Source organism: Panthera onca, chromosome E2, assembly GCF_046562875.1.
Source record: "Panthera onca isolate mPanOnc1 chromosome E2, mPanOnc1 haplotype 2, whole genome shotgun sequence".
Classification (NCBI taxonomy): domain Eukaryota; kingdom Metazoa; phylum Chordata; class Mammalia; order Carnivora; family Felidae; genus Panthera; species Panthera onca.
Genome location: NC_138353.1, coordinates 1,250,988 through 1,270,639, shown reverse-complemented (window position 1 = coordinate 1,270,639; position 19,652 = coordinate 1,250,988). Strand labels below are relative to the sequence as shown.

The 19,652-nt window shown below is 43.8% G+C and overlaps 2 protein-coding genes across 4 annotated transcripts; both read right to left on the bottom strand.

The window, feature by feature from the left end:
* Window positions 1-1,254: 1,254 nt before the first annotated feature.
* LOC132691120 (uncharacterized) lies at window positions 1,255-12,058 on the bottom strand. Of its 3 annotated transcripts, XM_060652474.3 has the most exons (3): window positions 11,803-12,058; window positions 8,995-9,121; window positions 1,255-4,719 (listed from the first exon to the last, which is right to left on the bottom strand). In XM_060652474.3, the coding sequence occupies exons 1-3, from the start codon at window positions 11,833-11,835 to the stop codon at window positions 3,140-3,142; spliced, it is 1,740 nt and encodes a 579-aa protein (XP_060508457.2). In that variant the 5' UTR covers window positions 11,836-12,058; the 3' UTR covers window positions 1,255-3,139. The 3 variants fall into 3 exon arrangements, with proteins under 3 accessions (XP_060508457.2, XP_078294788.1, XP_078294787.1); XM_078438662.2 differs by lacking the exon at window positions 8,995-9,121; XM_078438661.2 differs by lacking the exons at window positions 8,995-9,121; window positions 11,803-12,058 and adding an exon at window positions 7,675-8,339.
* Window positions 12,059-15,527: 3,469 nt separating this feature from the next.
* LOC132691187 (vomeronasal type-1 receptor 1) lies at window positions 15,528-16,445 on the bottom strand. The gene has a single exon (XM_060652627.1). The coding sequence runs from the start codon at window positions 16,443-16,445 to the stop codon at window positions 15,528-15,530; it is 918 nt and encodes a 305-aa protein (XP_060508610.1).
* Window positions 16,446-19,652: the final 3,207 nt, after the last annotated feature.

The window sequence follows — 19,652 nt, the reverse complement described above, 5'->3', positions numbered from 1 at the left end:
ACTTGGACATTTAATAGCAAAATTTTAATGTATTAAATGACATAGTTCATTAAGGAAAAGCTTCGTTTAATTTCTGTCAAGCCATGTTATACATGAGTGGTTATTCACATCATAAATTCTTCAGGGTAGATGACAGGATAATAAAATTAATGGGAAAATTATGCTATGTTTGAATGTTTTCCATTCTTTTTGATCTTTGTCACTCTAATAGTTTAAAAACTTTTACTCCTCATTTTAATTTGTACTGTTTTGATTACTTGCGAAATTCTAAATTTACCAAAATATATCTATGTTTATAAAAGCAGAAGGGACGGCTCTTCCTTATAGTAAAATTCCAATTAATAAATGTGGGGGGACTGATAGAACTAGAAAGTTTAAAAATAAGCAAATGGTGTTAACAGTCATTTCATTAAAGAAGTTATACAAGTGGCAAATACACATAAAAATCCTCAACATCATGAAACATCAGAGAACTGCAATTAAAACCATAGTGAGTTGCTATTACACTCCTGTTAAAACAGCTAAAATTTAAAAAGACCTGTGGGGCACCTGCGTGGCTCAGTCAGTTAAGCATCTGACTTTGGCTCAGGTCATGATCTCATGGTTCGTGGGTTCAAGTCCCCGCGTCGGGCCCTGTGCTGACGGCTCAGAGCCTGAAGCCTGCTGTGGTTTCTCCTTTCTCTGCCCCTCCCTGTCTTGCACTGTCTCTCTCGAAAATAAATAAGCATTAAAAAAAATAAATTTAAAAAGACTGACAATACCAAGCATCGGCAAAATGTGGAGGAACGGGAGCTTATGTACTATTGGTGGAACACAGACGGGTATAACCAGCTTAGATCAGTTGGCAATTTCTTAAATATTGAAACATTCACATTCTCTGACTTACTGGCGTAAGAGAAACAAAACACACATTCATATAAAGAATCATATGCCTATATTCACTGAAGCTTTATTTCTAACAGCACTAAACTGGAAACAATCCAACCGCCCATTAACAGATGAATGGATAAAACAAACAGTGGCAGGGGCGCCTGGGTGGCGCAGTCGGTTAAGCGTCCGACTTCAGCCAGGTCACGATCTCGCGGTCCGTGAGTTCGAGCCCCGCGTCAGGCTCTGGGCTGATGGCTCGGAGCCTGGAGCCTGTTTCCGATTCTGTGTCTCCCTCTCTCTCTGCCCCTCCCCGGTTCATGCTCTGTTTCTCTCTGTCCCAAAAATAAATAAAAAAAAAGTTGAAAAAAAAAAAAAAAAAAAACAAACAGTGGCAAATCCATAAAGTAGAATACTATTCAACAATAAAAAAATAAACATTCATATAAACAACATTGAGGAGTCTCAAAATAATTATGCACTGTGGAAAATATCAGAAAAGAGTAGACATTTTATGATTCTATTCATGTAAATTCTAGACAATGCAAACTAATATGTTAAAGACAGTACATCACTGGATCCCTGTAGGTCTGGTAAGAACAAGGAGAAATTATAAAAGGGCATGAGGTACATCACAGTTGTTCATTGTCATGATTATGGTGGTTTCATGGGTTTATACGTATGACAAGAAATTTCAAATTGTACACCTTAAATATGTGTAGATTATTGCATGTCAATTATGCCTCAAAATTTCTAAAAGAGTAGTTCAGGGGTGCCTGGGGGGCTCAGTCGGTTAAGCGCCTGACTCTTGATCTCAGGTCAGATCTTGCTATCAGGGTCATGAGTTCAAGCCCTGCTTTGGGCTCCATGCTGAATGTGAAGCCTTCTTAATAAATTGTTCAAAATAAAAAATCTGAATTGCCCACTTTTTGGAAACCAGCAGGTTTAACAACCTAATACTCAATGGACAATCTCCATTCTTTCATTTCTCTGCCTTTAGAACAATGGACGGCCCTTGAGGGCAACAGCTCAGGAAGACAATGAGAATTCACAAACTCTAGATTATTTGCTCTAACAATGACTTCAGCTACAGAAGACACACAGCTGTGGTGGTCCTGGAATTCCTCACAAGCATAGTCACTGGAACATGCAAGGATGCACTTTTAGAAGAGGCATACACCATCTGGTTTGCTGCAGGCCCCTCCCCTGCCTGTTAACCACATCAAGAATATTAGTACCAGTTATGGTTGAAGGCTGGCTCCTGTTGTCTGACAGTGATGCCAGTCTTCAGAGTTATAAACATCAGGACACTGACTCCTTTGTAGAACCTGGTGAAAAGCTTCCCCTCAACAGCACCCTCCAGGAGCAAGAGAATAGATTCACACCATTCCTAAAGGCACCGGAGCTTGGCAAAACAAGGGACCCCTCCTTAGAGTGTCCTATGGTCTCAGCAAGTATGGAGTCCACAAATTAGGACTATGAAGCACTGCACTGGTTCCTGGGTCTTGTGCAGCAATGCAAATTAGGCTAAAACTGGAATGAGAGCTACTCTCGGTCTTTATGTCGTCCCTGCTGAGGTGCACAAAGCTGGGGCCCCCACAAAAGCACATCCACAGAGTTCAATTCTGTTTTCCACCCACGCCAAACAGTGAACACCCCCCCCCAAGATTAAAGGTACATTAAACAATAAGGCCTTTATTACTGCACAAACCAGAGCAATGAGGTAGATAGTTACCAGTTGATGACCTGAAGACTAGAAAAATCAATTACAAGTGTCATGTGAAACCAACAATTTCCATGAAGTAGGTAAGCCTTCCCTGCAAGTTTCCAACAGAGCCCACTCTTGGCCCAAACTGAGTCATATTCATACTTAACCAGAAAAGGGAAATGACTGTAAGGGCAAAGACTACTCAAGATTTCCTCCAGGGAATGGGAGAGGCCATAGACATTTGCCTTGTCTTAGGCACACTGGGGTGACCGATGAAGCAGTGTACAAGGTAGTAAAGTGGGATGACTTCTACTGGAAAAACTGGCAGTGGTGGCATTCGGGTAAGGGCCCTGGGCGGTCTGGACCGTGCAGTGCAGCCCCTGTAAGCCTCACACATGCCTATAAACTGAGGGGATATTTCGCCCCCCTGGATGCTTGGAGGTATGAGGTTCAACTTCAGGCATGTGGCTCCCTCACACAACTATTTAGGGCCATTAGAGTGAACAGGGAGACGGCATGTTTCCTTCAAATCTAAGCCCATTTTCAAATGTGGACTTTCTGGTGTTAAACAACATTGGAGGTTGGAATGAAGGATTTCCCGTATTTCCTACATTCACGGGCCCTCTCCATGCTGTGAAATTTCTGGTGGAGATTGAGGCTAGAGCGTTGGCTAAAAGATTTGCCACATTTGCTGCATTCGTAAGGCCTTTCTCTGGTGTGAACTACCTGGTGTTGAATGAGAACAGATTTTTGCCTGAAGGATTTTCCACATCGGCCACACTCATAAGGCCTTGCTCCTGTGTGAATGTTGCAGTGTTGAGTAAGGCTGGTGCTTCGACTAAAGGATTTCCCACATTCATGACACATATAAGGCCTTTCTCCAGTGTGAATTCTTTGGTGTTTAGTGAAAATAGCTCTTCTGCTAAAGCGTTTCCCACAATGGCCACACTCAAAAGGCCTTGCTCTGCTGTGAATTCGCTGGTGTTCAACAAGGCTGTAGCTTTGTGTAAAAGATTTCCCACATTCAGCACATTCATAAGGCCTTTCACCAGTGTGACTTCGGTTGTGCCGATAAAGTTTGGATTTGGATCCAAAGGCTTTCCCACATTCTCCACACTCGTAAAGCCTTTTACTGGTGTGAATTCTCTGGTGTCTAATGAGAGCAGCTCTTTGGCTAAAGGATTTCCCACACTGGTCACACACATAAGGGCTTGCTGCGGTGTGAATTCTCTGGTGTCGAACAAGGGTGAAGCTTTGTCTGAAGGATTTCCCACATTCACTGCACTCATAAGGCTTTTCTCCAGTGTGTGTTCTCTGGTGCCTCACAAGATTGGATTTGCACGCAAAGGCTTTCCTGCATTCCTCACACTCAAAAGGCCTTTCTCCACTGTGGATTCTGCAGTGTTCAATAAGGTTGGAACACTGACTAAAGGATTTCCCACATTCACCACACTTGTACGGCTTTTCTCCAGTGTGAACTCTCTGGTGTATAATGAGGGTGGCCCTTAGCCTAAAAGATTTTCCACATTCGCTGCACTCGTAAGGCCTTTCTCCACTGTGGGATCTCTGGAGCTGAACAAGTGAGTACCTGCAGTGAAAAGCCTTCCCATATTTGCTAGACTCATAAACCCTTTTTCTAGTAGAGACTCTTGGGTGGTGAACAAGGCTGTGTTTGTGGCTGGAGGCTTTCCCACATTCACATGATTTGGAATGACTTTCTCCACAAGGAAAGGCCTCCCCGCACTTGGTGATTTTGTTTGGCTTCTTACTGTTGAGAATGACCTGGTGCTGGAGAAGGCCCAAGGTGTCCGGGAACTCCTTTCCAACTTTCCTCCAGGTGAAGGGATTCCCTGACACATGGAATATGCAGCTCTTTATAAATGAAGCCCTGCCCACATCCCTCTTCTCTGCATTGTGATGCTCCCGAAGCTGGTACAGGTCTGCACATGCTCCATCTACATACACTTTCTGCCCAGGTAGATGGGCCAAGTGCAAAATGTCTTTCAGGATTGGGACACATTTCTCACAGGGGTGAGTCTTCTGGATGGAGGCACCTGCCTTTGGAATCCTGACCTGTGACAAAACTTCTATGGAAACACTCTGTTCAAAAGGTGTCTCTTCATCCTCCATTCCATGCCAACAAACTGAAAAAGGAGAAATACTGATGAGTCATGCTGACGATGGTGGGAAAGTATTAATCATGTTTGTTTTTTTTAAACTTTATGTATAACATGACGTTTTCTCATTTTACAAAACATTGATGGTAGAAAAGGTAGTGGACCTGAACAACACTACAGAGCAAATGGAGCTAATAGACATATGCAGAACATTCCAATGAACGGCAGAATACACATTCTACTCAAGAGTGCAGGGAACATTCTCTAGGATAGATTATATGATAGGTTAAAAAAAGTCTTAACAAATCTAAGAAAACTGAAATCATATCAAGTATCTTTCCTGACCAAAATGCAAGAAAAAGTAGAAATTAATAACAGGAGGATAACTGGGAAATTCACAAATATGTGGAAATTAAAGAACATACTCTTGCACAACCAGTGATTCAAAGATTAAATCAAAAGGGAAATAAAAAAATATCTTTGGGCTCCTGGGTGGCTCAGTCGGTTGGTCATTCGGCTTTGGCTCAGGTCATGATCTTGCAGTTTGTGAGTTCGAGCCCTGTGTCAGGCTCTGTGCTAACAGCTCAGAACCTGGGGCCTGCTTTGGATTCTGTGTCTCCCTCTCTCTCTGCCCCTCCCCTGCTTGTGCTCTGTCTCTTTCTCTCTCTCAGAAATAAAGATTAAACATTTTTTTAAATAAAAAAAAAAAATATCTTGAGACAAATGAAAATATAAACAATATACCAAAATTTATGGGATCCAGCAAAAAAAGTTCCAGAGGGAAGGCTATAGCAGATACATATCTATATTAAGAAAAAATGAAAGATCTTAAGTAAACATTCTACCTTTGCATCCCAAAGAACTAGAAAAGAACTAAGCGTGATGTTAGCAGAAGGATGGAAATTAAAAAGGTCAAAGTGGAAATAAATAAAATAGAGACTAGAAGGACAATAGGAAAGATCAAAGCTAAGAATTTTTTTTCAAAAAGATAAAACTGACAAACTTTTAGTTAGACTAAGGAAAAAAAAGAGAAGACTCAAACAAACCTAGAAATGAAAGAGAGGACATTACAATTGATACCACAGAAATACAAGGATCATAAGAGATGACTATTAACCACTATACATCAACAAATTGGATAACCTAGAAGAAATGGATAAATTCCTAGAAACAAACAACTACTAAGACTTAATCATGAAGAAATAGGAAATCTAGACAGACTGATAATGAATAAGGACATTGAGACCGTAATCAAAAACTTCCCCTTTAAAAAACAAAACAAAACCAAACCAAAACCTTCACCCAAAAGAGAAGTGCAGGATTTGATGGGTTCACTGATGAATTCTATGAAACACTTAATGTCATTCCTCATCAAACTCTTCCAAAAAACTGAAGGGAGGGAATACATCCAAATTCATTTTACAAGGCCAGCATTACCCTCAGACCAAAGCCAGATAAGGATACTACAACACAAGAAAATTACAGACCAATATCCCTGATGTACCTAGATGCAAAAATCCTCAACAAAACATTAATAAACCAAATTCAACAGCACATTAAAAGGATCATACGCCACATCCAAGTGAGATTTACCTCTGGGGTGCAAAGATGGTTCAACAAACACAAATCCATAAATGTGATATACTACATTAACAAAATAAAGGATAAAGATCATATCATCATCTCAAAAGATAGAAAAGCATGTAACAAAATTCAGCATCCTTTCATAAACAAAAAACTCAACAAATCAGGTATGGAAGGAATGAATGTACCTCAACATGATAAAGATCACATATGACAGGCCCACAGCCAACAACATACTCAATGGTGAAAAGCTGAAAGATTTTTGGTGAAGATCGGGAACAAGACAAGGATGACCACTCTCACCACTTCTATTCAACATGCTACTGGAAGTCCTAGCCAGAGTGGGCAAGAAAAAGAAAAACTTGTTAAAATAAATTAATTCAGTAAATTACGTTGCAGGATACAAAATCAACACACAAAAATCACTTGCATTTTATACGCTCACAAAGAAATTAAACAATCCCTTTTACAAGAGCCTCAAAAATAATAAAATACTTAGGAAGAGATTTAATCAAGGAGGTGAAAGATCTATATGCTGAGAACTATAAAACACTAATGAAAGAAATTAAAGATTCAAATAAATGGAAAAATATCCCTTGTTCATAAGAAATCACATTCTCAAAATGTCCATGCAACCCAAGGCAATCTACAGATTCAATGCAATCCTTTTCAAAATACCAAGGGCATTTTTCACAGAAGTAGAAAAACAAGCAAAATTAGGGTGGAACCACAAAAGACCCTGAATAGCCAAGGCATTCCTGAGCATGAAGAACAAAGCTGAAAGCATCACACTTCCTGATTTCAAATTATATTACAAAGCTATAGTAATCAAAACAGTATGGTACTGGCATAAAAACAGACACATAAGCCAACAGAACAGAACAGAGAGCACAGAAATAAACCCCTAAATATATGACCAACTAATCTTGACAAGGGGGCCTTGGGGAAAGAGGAAATGGAGGAGTGATGGTACAAAATTTCAGTTATTAACATGAGTAAGTTCTGGAGACCTACTATACAGCAGTTTATAGCTAACAGTACCGTAATGTGCAATAGTTCTCCCTTATCTTTGAGGGATACATATTCCAAGATCCCTAGTTGAGACGTGAAGCTGCAGATAGTACTGAACTCTGTCTACATTACACTTTTTCGTATACATGCACACCTATGATAAAGTTTAATGTATGTTAGGCTGAGTAAGAAATTAAAAATAGTTAATAAGAAAGTAGAACAATTACAATAATATACTATAATAAAAGTTATGTTAACGTGGTCTCTCTCAAAATTTCTTACTGTACCATACCTTCTTGTTGTAAAGATGTGAGATGATAAAATGCCTATGTGATAGGACAGACGAATGACACAAGCACTGTGACTTAGCGTGAGGCTACTACTGACCTGAAGATACATCAGAAGGAGGATCATCTACTTCCAGACTGCAGTGGACTGTGGGTAAAACCATGGAAAGAGAAACCATGGGTAAGGGGGGACTACTGTATATTTAAAATTTGCTAACACACTCACACACACACATTCACACACAGATGATCAAGATAATAATAAAGGGTTGGGAGGAAATTTAGGGAGGGATGGATATGTTTATGGCTTTGCTGATGGTAATGTATTTATGGGTATATACTTATCCCCAAACCCATCAAATTGTATCCATAAAATATATACGGTTTTTAGACATGTCAATAATTCCTCAGTAAAGTGGTTTAAACATCATTTACTAAGAGGCACCAAAGCCGAAACCTCATCAACCTAATCATTACTGGGGCTCAAATTGTTATCTGGGGAATCCCACTACTTTTACACTGTACTCCTATACTCAGGAAAGTAACCAGATATAAAACAGAAACAGATATGCCTCATTTGAACACTAGCCTTTCCTAAATTTCCCAGTGTCTTAAGACCCAGAAATATCCCATATTGGGCACAGATGCTCTAACATGATGAATACACTTAAATTAATGTAAGTCTCTGACAGAGATGGGCTCAATAAAATGAGATCCCATAGCCCCCCACCTCCAACCCAGGTAAAATGTTAATATGGCCCAATGTAAGTTAAAACAGGGCCTCCAGGGATTAAAACTTGTTATATAAAATTTAATAAATAAAAGAGAGTATCCTCACTACTCCTCTGTCCTACAACTCGATTGTACCTGTTCTTAAATCTAGAAAAATTAAAGGGTACCTCATGGTGGGCTACTGTAACCTAAATGTTGTTCTATCCACCAGGACCCCATATCCAACATCAATATCATTTGCCCTTTGTGTTTCACATTTTATAGGCATTGACAAAGGAATGATTACTAACTAAAGTCCACAGTTTACATTAGGGTTTATCCTTTGTGTTTTACATTTTACCAACATCAGTATTGTTAAAACCACTGACTCTATCCGTAATTAAGCACTTGGAACACAAGGTGCCATGGACACAGTCATCTTGCCAGGGAGAGAGCAAACAAAGTTACGGTGCGTTAGGCTGACAGCAAGACTCCTGAATCCCAGACCCTTCCCTGCATGCCTGGGGCAATGGGACTTAGGTCTTGTCAGGGCAGTGCCCACAACTATGGTCCGCCACATGACATGTGTGCCAAGAAAATGGCGAAGCGAGCAGGACCCATGGTTTGGCTGCAGAAAGGGCAGAGCTGCCCGGGAGGTAAAAGACAATGGACAAAAACCAGGATACTGGGGTGCGTGTGAAGGCCTTACCCAGCGAAGCTATAAGTGCCAAGTTCTCCAGCATCGCATCGTGGTACAGGCGTCTCTGAGCCTCATCAAGGAGCCCCCACTCCTCCTGGGAGAAGTCAATGGCCACGTCCTCAAAAGTCACACAGCCCTGCCGTGATGGGGACAGATCATTCCTTGATCAGCTTTTTTACGACTCTGAGTTTCTTCACCCGGACATTCATTCCATGCTCCCTCTCCTTCCAGCGGTCCCCACTATGGAAGACATATCAGGCCCTGGAGCCAGAGAGACCTGCTCTCTTCTCACAGTATCACGATCATTGTCACTGCCCACAGCAGCAACCGGCATGTGGGCAGGGAGGTGCCATCTAAATATTGAGCCTGGCATTAGGACATACGTCCTCTTGTCTGGGGTCTCCCAGATTGTGCCTCCGAGACACAACCAAACACGGGCTCACTCTCCACCCTTACGTCCTCAAAGTCACGGCCCTAGGTCCTTCAGTTCATGCTCTCTCTCCATGAAACTACTTCCACCACACCTCTCTCATAGTCTTGCTCTGGAAACCACTTCTCCCCTCCTACCCAGAAGCATCACCCTGCTTATGGCAGGCATTACCTGCTTATGACATCCAGGTGGTGTTTGGCAAATTCCAAAAGGACCCAGCGCTACCCCAGACTTCCACTGATCCCTGCTACCGGAGGGGACAAAACCCGCTCGCAGGCCTCTCCACCCGGTTCTGCTCCTAGCTTCAACCCCAGCCACCAAGAACCACCTGCAGACCTCAGGACCCCAGGGCTCCCTTCCACTCGTGGTGCATGTGATGTCCCATCAGTCACTGCCTTCCTATCCATCAAACCAGCAAAGCCCAGCCCTGGAGGTCTCTTACCCCAGCCCCAGCGACGCTCCTAGATGATGACTTCTGCCCCGGCGCTAATTTGCCAGCCTGACTGAAACAGCTAGGATACACCAAGAGACACAATAAATTCCTGGTAAGTCCGCAGTACGAACAAACACTAGCGTGGGCCTCAGTGTCATCTTGTCTCAGTTACTCTTGTGCGCCTGCATTCCCCTTATGTCCATGCTTCCTGTGGAAGCCCTGGCCACCTGACAGGTTGTCCTCTCCCACAACCTTCCCACAGCCATTTCTCCCCCTCAGCTGTGTTTATGAGGCCCAGCACCCCACCCAGATGCCCAGGCATGACACTCAGTCACAGCTCCCAGCTTCCCCTTGCTGGGCAGCCAATACCTTTATCATGATGACAAGGATCCCCCTCCTAACTGTGACCCACAGCTACCCCCTGGTGCAGACACCACCACCTTCTGGATGTCTCCCTATTGAACCCCTTCTCAGAGTTCCAGACCTTTGTGGCCATCTACTAATTGTTCTCCACACGTGTTTCTCTGAAACATCTCCGAGTCTTAAGATAGCCAAAAACAAAACTCATCTCCCCAGTGAGAATTAATCTTACTACCAACTTTAATATCTTGGTTAAGGGAGTTTCCACCCTTCCAGCTGCTGAGCCCTACAACTCTTTACCTTTTTCTCTCTCTTTCTCAAAATCTGAAATTCTGGCCAGGCCTAATTTAAAAACTGATCCAGAATCCAACCAGCTCTCCCACTTCAACAGCCAGCACCCCGGTACAACCACCAGCACTCACCTCAAGGACTGCAAGTTGCCTGTTTTTCCCATCATCCCTGGCCCCCCCAAGGGTATCTGCTCTCCCTCTTCCAGGCTGCAGCCTCAGGGGTCCTGATGAGACCGAGGTCAGATCACCTCCCTCTGCTCCAAACCTCCTATTTTCCCCATCACCTCCAGAAGAGACACCCAACTTTTCACGGAGCCATTCCAGGCCCGACCCCTTCCCCTCTGCTCTCTGTTCTCTCTTCTCTCTCATGAGAAGAAGAGGAACTGCAGTTCCTTGAACAAACACACCTTCACCTCCTAGCATGAACATATTCCAATACCTCTGTCTGGAACAATCTTTTACCTCACTGTATTGGTTGCCAGCAATAGGGACCTCTCCGTATAACTTCCAGCCTGGATTTATGACCCTGGGTCTCCAGGCCCAAGAAGAGTGGAAGAGTGGCAGGCAAAGAGACTCAGGACACAATTCCAGAGACCAAGATGGGGGCTCAGGACCATTGAGGGCCTGGGATATCCTTCACTCACCTTCATACAGTCCATAAGTGCTTCTCAGGTCTTGGTAATCTGTGCAAGGAGGAGGGTCACCAGAGGGATGTAACCATGGCAGGGCTCCATGGGCTCCCCTGCACCCCTGCCCGGCCCTGGAGCCAGGTGACCTGGGATGACTGCATTCTCTCTGAGCCTCAGTCCCCAGTGCTGACTCTTACAACTGCGTGACCTTGGCCAAGGACTCAAACTCCCTGTGCCTCGGAATTACCATCTTCTTTCCGGTCTGTTCTAACTCTGAGTAACTTTTTGAAAACTTTGAGAAGCCTAATTCAGATCTTGTGCCTCTTCTATTCACAACCCTCCATGGCTCCCGGCATCCTGAGAATTAAGTTGAAACTCTTCATCTTGGCACTACAGGAGCATTTGCTCCTGGATCAATTGCCCCTGCAAACCGGTCTCTCTGCCTGTAACACTCTCACATCTCATCAACGGTGGCTTTCAGAAACGGGGACGAAGAAAAGAAAACAGAAGAGAAGAGAAGAGAAGAGAGAAAGAAATGGGGACGTCACACATAATCTCCCCACTGACCCGGACCCCTGGGCCTGGGCCGTAGGGACGCGAGCAGGCACCTCGTGTTCGGGCCTTTAGGGCCTGGGTGGAGGAAGGGCGGGGAGGACCTGGAGGCCGCGCGTTTACCTGAGTCGGGTTCCGGGGCGCGGCCGCCGCCATCCGACTCTGTAGGTACAGAGGGGTTCTAAGAGGTCGGCGACAGAGACGGGACTCGTGCACAGTTGCCAACCACCGCCTCCGACCCTCAGACCAGCTGCTGTGCAGTGGGGACAACCCCACCCCTACCGCCTTCTGGCTCTCACCACCGCGGACCCGACCGCACGCTCCTAAAGGTCCCAGATCCCGGCTGCCCGCGAAAGCAAAGCGACTGCAGCCTCAGGGGTGCCGGAAGTCCCGCCCCGAAGCTCAGGTCCACACGCGGAAACTCCCCTATTTCTGCGCGTTCATTGGCTGCACGCTCTGGGCACGCGGCACTGGCAATTATGGGTACTGTAGTCCCCACGGTGGCGCTCGGCACGAGGTTCCCGGAGCCCCGAGGCCACGTTTGCTCGCGGAGTACAGACACCGTCTAGGAAGGTGTGAGGAGAGGCCCCGGGACGGTCCCCTCGCGGAAGCTCGACCCGCACCCGGGCGCCCCTCGGCTGAGCGGGGTGGTCGTGGGCGACGTGGGCGGTCTCCCCCGGGGAAGCGCCCAGTGCCGGACGTGCCTACCCCCTCCCCAGTCCCGGAGCCGCTCCCCACGCGTCCCGGCCCCGCGTCTCAGAACGAGTTAAAAGACCCGGATCAGGCCCGGCGGCACTGTGTGCGCTTCCCGCGGGTCGCCCACAAAGGTCGGGATTTGGCCTCGGCGGGCACAGGTGCGCACTCTTCCCCTGGAGCCGCGCGGACGCGTCGCTGGCGGCTCAGGTCTGCGGCCCGAGGCGGGGGCGTTTTGCCCCCGGGATCCGCGGCGGGAATCCGGCGCCTGGAGCCTGAGGGCCCCGGGGGAGCCCTGTCGGGAGGAGCCCGACACCCAGGAACGTCCGCGCGCGCCCGCAACTCCCCGCTGTCCTTTGGGGGCCCTCGGCGGCCGCTCGCGGCCCTCACCGCCCCCGGGACCCGGGCGGGCGCCCCCTGGAAGCCCCTTGGGTGGAAAGGGGGAACTCAGACTCGGGGGCCTCTGACGAGGTGCCCACGCCCTCTAGGTGTGTCCCCGGACTCCCGCGCTGCCCGGCCCTCCAGCCGAGCTTCCATGGGGCCCACCGGCACCTTGGGGTGTGAAGTTCCATCTCCGCTGTGCCCAGCCCACGCTGTCCCCGGTCAGATGCGACCTCAGATCACACCTGGCCCGCTGACCTGATGAGCATGTCTGTCTGCGGAGGGAAAGAATTAACCAGGTTCCCTCAGGGAAACAGGTGCACTGAGAGCCCCAAGCGGAACCTACCCTCAGCGTGGGCTCCTGCTGCATCCAAGACCCACCTGCGCCTGAGCCTAAGTCCATGCAAGCAAGGCCCCACCCGGGACAAGTCCCCGCCCCCCGTGCGGCTTCCCGCAGGGGTGTCTGGAAAGCAACCCAAAGCAATGGTGAATGCTTTTAAAACAGAAACTTGAAAAATACTTGATAAGTCAAAGGGTGAGAACCGCTTGTGGGGTAGTAGAATGGGGTGGCAACCTGAGTGTAAACAGCAGGGAGGTCATTGTTGCCTTTGTTCCCTGCAGGGTTCTAATAGCACCCTCACTGTGTGGCCTGTGCCATCTGCAGCGGTTCTCAGCCCCAGCAGTAGTAGTTCTTTGCCCAGCCTTGTGAAGTCTCATCCAGCACCTGCTCAGGTTAGTTTTTTGTTTTGTTTTTTTTTCCAGACACCTTGGCGACCCCACGCAGATTACTGAGGTTTCTTCAGTGCCCATACCCCGTTCTCTGTTGGGCTTACGTAGGGATTCCAGACTCCTCCTCACCCTGAGCTCTGAGTACATGGAAATCCACAGAGTACAGCATGAAACTTCTAACCTATTTAAGGGCTGGAAGAAATCTTACTTGAAGTAGGAGCCGCTTCTAGAAGTCTTACTTGAGTTAGGAAGGTTATCTTTTGAGTTGAATAAAGGAGGAAGAAAATCCCAAAGTAACGGGCTCAAGCCATATATTACCTTTATTTCTAACAGGATGTGTCTGTTTCCTGTCGGGTATATATTTTGCTATGTGTAGTTTACTCACACTGGAAGAAAGATGGGTTTCCTTGACTTCATTTGGGGAATGGAAAAGAGAGTGGAGGAGGGAATTTAATGTGTGGGCTGCAAGGTTGATTGGGATGGGCAGTGGGGAAGATGATTCTGGAGCATCAGGAAATGGAATAGAGCATTAAGGAGGTGATAGAAGCAAGAAAGTTTTCCTTCTAGGTGTTAGTCCCTATTTATATACTGATGGAAGGTCAGTAGATAGGGGAAAATAGGTGAGGAAAGGGATCATGGAAAACAGCAGGTGTGAATTACTTAAAATGTTAACAGAATGGTTCATTAGGGAAATTTTATCCAGAACCATGATGAGGTATCACTCCACATCTACCAGGATGGCCGTGGGGCAGAAATGGTATTGACAAAGCCTTAGAAAAATTGGAGAAATTGGAGCCCTCATCTGTTGCTGATGGGAATGTAAAATAGTGCAGTGTGAGATTGAACAATGTGAAAACCAGTTTAGCTGCTCCTCAAAAACTTGAATGTGGAAATACCATTGGGCCTAGCATTTAACACTCCTGGTATCCAACCCAAAGAATGGAAAGCAGGACTCAAACAAACACTTGTACACCAATGGTCATAGCAGCACTCTTCACGATATCCAAAAGGTGGAAACAATCCAAGTATCTGTTAACACAGGAAAGGATTTTAAAAATGTGGTATTTTATACAATGGAATATTACTCAGCCACAAAAAGGAATGAAGTTCTGATACATACAACAAGATGGGTGAAACTTGAAAACATTATGCTAAGTGATTAAAGCCAGACCCAAAAAGATAGATATTATGATTCCATTCATAGGAAATACCCAGAATAGTCAAGCTCATAGAGACTGAACATAGGTTAGAGGTTAGCAGGGCCTAGGTAGAGAGGGGAATGGGAAATTATTGGTCAGTGGGTACATATTTTCTGTTTGGTTTGATTTTTTTTTAAGTTTCACGTGTCCAGCTATAAAATAAATAAGCCACAGGGACAAAGATACAGCATAGGGAACAGAGTCGATAATATTGTAATAACCCTGCATGGTGATAGATGGTGGCTGCACTTACGGTGAGCGTTGTGTAACGTATAGAGTTGTCAAATCACTATGTTGTATACTTGAAATTAACACAACTTTATCTGTTGCATTATTTTCATATATAAATTGTATTTTCACACATATATGTGAACTAGAAACAGATAGTGTTAATGGTAGTAGACACAGAACACTGCAGATTTACTTAATGCCACTGAATCGTATACTTGAAAATAATTAAAACGGAAAACTTTATATTACATATAATTTACTGCTATATATACACCAAAACACCTGCAAAGTGAGAGATTTTGTCTAAATCCCCAAACTCACAATTTTTCCTCTGTTCCACTATTTCAAAATTTCATGGATTTTTCTATGGATGAAGCTAAAACAATTTGAGTAATGTTTGTGTAAACAACTTACATAATATTCACGTGCTCCTATTATAGGGTTCATGAGTTCTAGGACCTAATTGTTTCAGTCTACACAGCATAATACTTTCTTATCAAAAATCTGAAAATTATTGATCCCTAAATATTAGCAGATGATGGAAAGAATGACTGAATTTCCCGTAGAGAACAGTCTTATGGTCTCAGCCAAATTAGCAAAAGCTGTTTACCTCGCCTAGCCAATAAAACAGAACCAGTTTTGCAGTTTACCAGTGACACGAGTATCACTGAAAATGAGCACAAAGGGACTGAATGTTGAGAAACATAAAGACAAAAATATAGAGGCATCCACCAGCCACTGGCCTGAAATAGCAAATAGAATCATCCAAACAGACAAAAGAGAAGACAGTGAGTAAAAAGAGAGAAAGCAGCTCACAAGGATCAAAATGGTGTGTGTGGCTCTGGCCTCGGGAGAAGGTCTAGGAGAATGGCTGTTGCTGCGAATATATTGGACCTGTTGCCTGTGCCTGTGTAGGAAAATGACCATGGAGCCACTGGCCCAGACCATGAAGGCCAAACATGCAAGGTCAATTGTAGAAAATAGGGCTGTCACCATAAACTTTAAAAATCTGTCTGGATTTAATGAGGAGCAGTATTCATAATTTATCTTCACACTAAGGTTTTTACTGTGCGTTGGACCAGCCATTTTAATAGGAACAAAGATGCTTACCAAGAGATGCAGGATCCAGCAAAGGCAACAGCACAAGTAAACGCACTTCGAGGATCTCCTTCTGAGCTCCATCGAACTAAAGACATTGAGGCGAAGCCCAACGGCTTGGAAGCCACTGAGGAGGGAGGTGGTACTGAGGCAGACCCCCCTGGCTACTCTGTGGAAGTAGAAGAAAAACTTACATCCGGCCTCATTCAGGAAATATGTTGCTCCGAAAGCTGCCATTATATGAGGGATCCCTCTGGAGAAAAGCACCAAGGAGTTGGCTAAGACCAGTTGATTGAGAATCACGTCTGTGGGTCTCACCTTGTGTCCAGTGAGCAGAGTGAAGTTATAAAGACAAAGAAGGGAGGAGTTTCCAAGGATTCCCACTCCCAGCTGAGTGACTAAGGTAATCCCGATTTGCCACTTGACAGAAGCCATCACGTCCTCTATGGAACATTGGTTTTAGTTGCAGCCAGAGGAATGCAGTTTGACAAAAAGAAATATTTACCACCAAACCCAGTAGCCTCCAGCGCTAAGCTTAGCACATTCTTTCTAAATTTAAATAAACACTATAGGGGTGCCTGGGTGTCTCAGTCGGTGAAGCATCCAACTTCAGCTCAGGTCATGATCTCACGGTTCATGAGTTCGAGCCCAGCGTCTGGCTCTGTGATGACAGCTCGGAACCGGGGGCCTGCTTCAGATTCTGTGTCTCCCTCTCTGGCCCTCTCCTGCTTGCGCTTTGCCTCTCTTTCTCTCTCAAAAATAAACAAACATTAACAATTTTTTTTAAAGAAAAAAAATAAACATTATATATGTATGCTTATGGGTACAGAGTCTATTCCTGAAGGTTCCACTTGGAAACAAATGTCTGTTCACCGGAACGTGGTGAGTGATTTATGGCCCATCTGCACAACAGAGTTTTCCACACCTGTGAACTGAGTGAGGAGGATCTCTAGTCTGTGATCTGCAGTTATGAACTGTGTGTATTCTGAAGTGAGAAGCAAGGTACAAAACTGTGTGTAACGTGCTAAGGTTTCCCCAAGTGTGTGGAGGAGTGACAATATGGACACAGAACATATATAGGATGGGGCTAATTTTAAAGCTAGACTTGTAAGGAAGAAATGTTGTCATAGTGCCTTATATGTACAAATGTACATATTTCACATAATTATTAAATAATGTTAAATTAATTGTTTTAAAAGCACTAAATTCAAATGTTACAAAATTTGATTGGCTATCCACGTGGCTGTCCCTGTATGTAAAGGAAATATGAATAGGGAAATACATTTCAAGTGAATTGAAAATTAGAATTTTGAGTGTATATCCTGAACGGGGATAAATGGAGGCAAAACTATCTGTCCAAATCTTAACTTTTGTCTACATATTTTACTATAATGTATTTGTATGGTATTTTGGGAACAAACATATTCATATAAATGGGAAATAAATCTTTCCCTGTAAGACAAAACAAATGCACATATGAAACCAAAGACTCTGAGTAAAAGTCCAAAGCCTACATTTGACAGAAATAATACCAACTCCTATAGTATTGGTTTTAACTTGCATGTATTTCATTTTTCTTTTCATTGAAAAAAATCTAGAAATTATAGACAACTTCACGACAGTGCCTAATTCTAGCGCCCAGTTTATGGACACCTAATACAGTTTTTCCGTATAAGAAGCAGTGTGGTTTAGGAAAAAAGAAAAAACTGACATATTCCAGATCTAGGGCAGGAACCTCCAAAGATCATCCCCAAACTTCTTGCTTGGCAAGGGAATAGAGGAAACCATCAGTGCTGAGGGTTACTTTGGGAGGTGGCAAAGTCTGTCCTGAAGAAGCTGTCACTGCCCCACTTTGGTGCAACGGTAACTTGAAAGGATTAGACATAGATAAACCAAAGGCATATATAGACAAGTAATGCAAAGGTTAATGCCGGAAGATGTTAGGGAAACAACTAATTATTCTGAAAACTGGTAAAGGGTGACTATCAACCATTACCCCTGCATTAGCTGAACAGCCTGCGTTTTTCATTAAGAAATGTCTGTGGAGGCACACAAAAAAATGGCCTGTTTGGATAAGACTTGAGGATGTCAGATAAAAATATTTCATCATGGGAAAAGATTCAGAGATACGAAATTAAATAGTAAAAAATCAATTCAACAACATTTGAGGAGAGACTTCCTCATAAGGACAATCCCTTCTTCCAGAGTCACTGACGTTTCAGTCTTGGTTGATGAAGTATGAAGACTTCTTCAGATTGCGAAGACACAAAGCCAGCATGCTGGGCAGCAATTTACGGAGTCACTGTCTTCCTGGCATGGATTAAGGAGCGATAGCTGTAAGATAGGTTTCAAGTTCCATGATTGAAAACTGAGATGGTTATACACTTGAGAAACATCGGAATTGTTATTAGGATAAATCACATAATTTAGAATAGTCCCAAATCAAGACAGTTTAAATTTTCCTTTTTAGGCAATAGCCTTTTCCAAGGTGTCAGTGGATAGTGAAAGACTAGTGGAATTTTGGAAAACAACATTAAAATAAACTAATATGAGGGGAACATTGATTGAAAACCAGAAATTGTACTTAAGGCATACGATTCATTTTGAATAACAACAAAGAAAACCATCATCCTAGATGGAAATTTTTGGAATGTTAACAATAAAATTCACACTAAGAAGTATGTTACTGAATAAAATTCCAATGAAAATGTTAACATTTCTCTTTTTTTAATATTTATTTATTTTTGAGAGAGAGAGAGAGACGGGAGGGGCAGAGAGAGAGAGAGAGGGAGACACAGAATCCAAACTAGGCTCCAGGCTCTTAGCTGTCAGCACAGAGCCCAATACGGAACTTGAACCCATGAACCATGAGATCATGACCTGAGCTGAAGCTGAATGTTTAACTGACTGAGCCTCCCAGGTGACCCCAAAATGTTAACATGTCAAAATTTTCTCTATTAACATCAAACGTATGCAAAATTTTAAATGTTTAATGAAAAGAACTTTCCTTACTATATATAAAGTAAATAATAACTATGGGTTACTACTGGCAAAAACCAAATATGGAATAGAATAAGGAGATTACAAATTATCTATGTTTGCAGGTATTTATGAGATAAATTTATAGAAGTTTATATATGATAAAAGTTAATGCTGAATTATTTTGGACAAATGAGTTTTTTAATATATGGTAGTAAAATATTTGGAGACTTAGTTAAGACATCACAGGTATGTTTTTTGAGCTTTAATCTTAAGAAAATAAATAAATACTGGATCTAAACCTAAGAAATGTCTAATCTCTTAGCTAAAAATATGTTCTCTTTTTGAATTTATTTATTTATTTTTTAAAATATTTTTTAAAGAGAGGGAGTGTGTGAGTGGGGGAGACAGGCGGGGGGGAGAGAGAGAGAGAGAGAGAGAGAGAGAGAGAATCTTAAGCAGGCTCCATGATCAGAGCAGAGTCTGGCACAGGGCTCAATCCCACGACCCTGGGATCATTACCTGAGCCGATATCAAGAGTTGGGCACTCAGCCGACTGAGCCACCCAGATGCCCTGGTAGTAGTATATTTTCAAAATTTTGGCTGAGCCAAGTATTACTAAGCGTGCACCAAAACTGAGGATTTAAAACATTTGTAGCACAT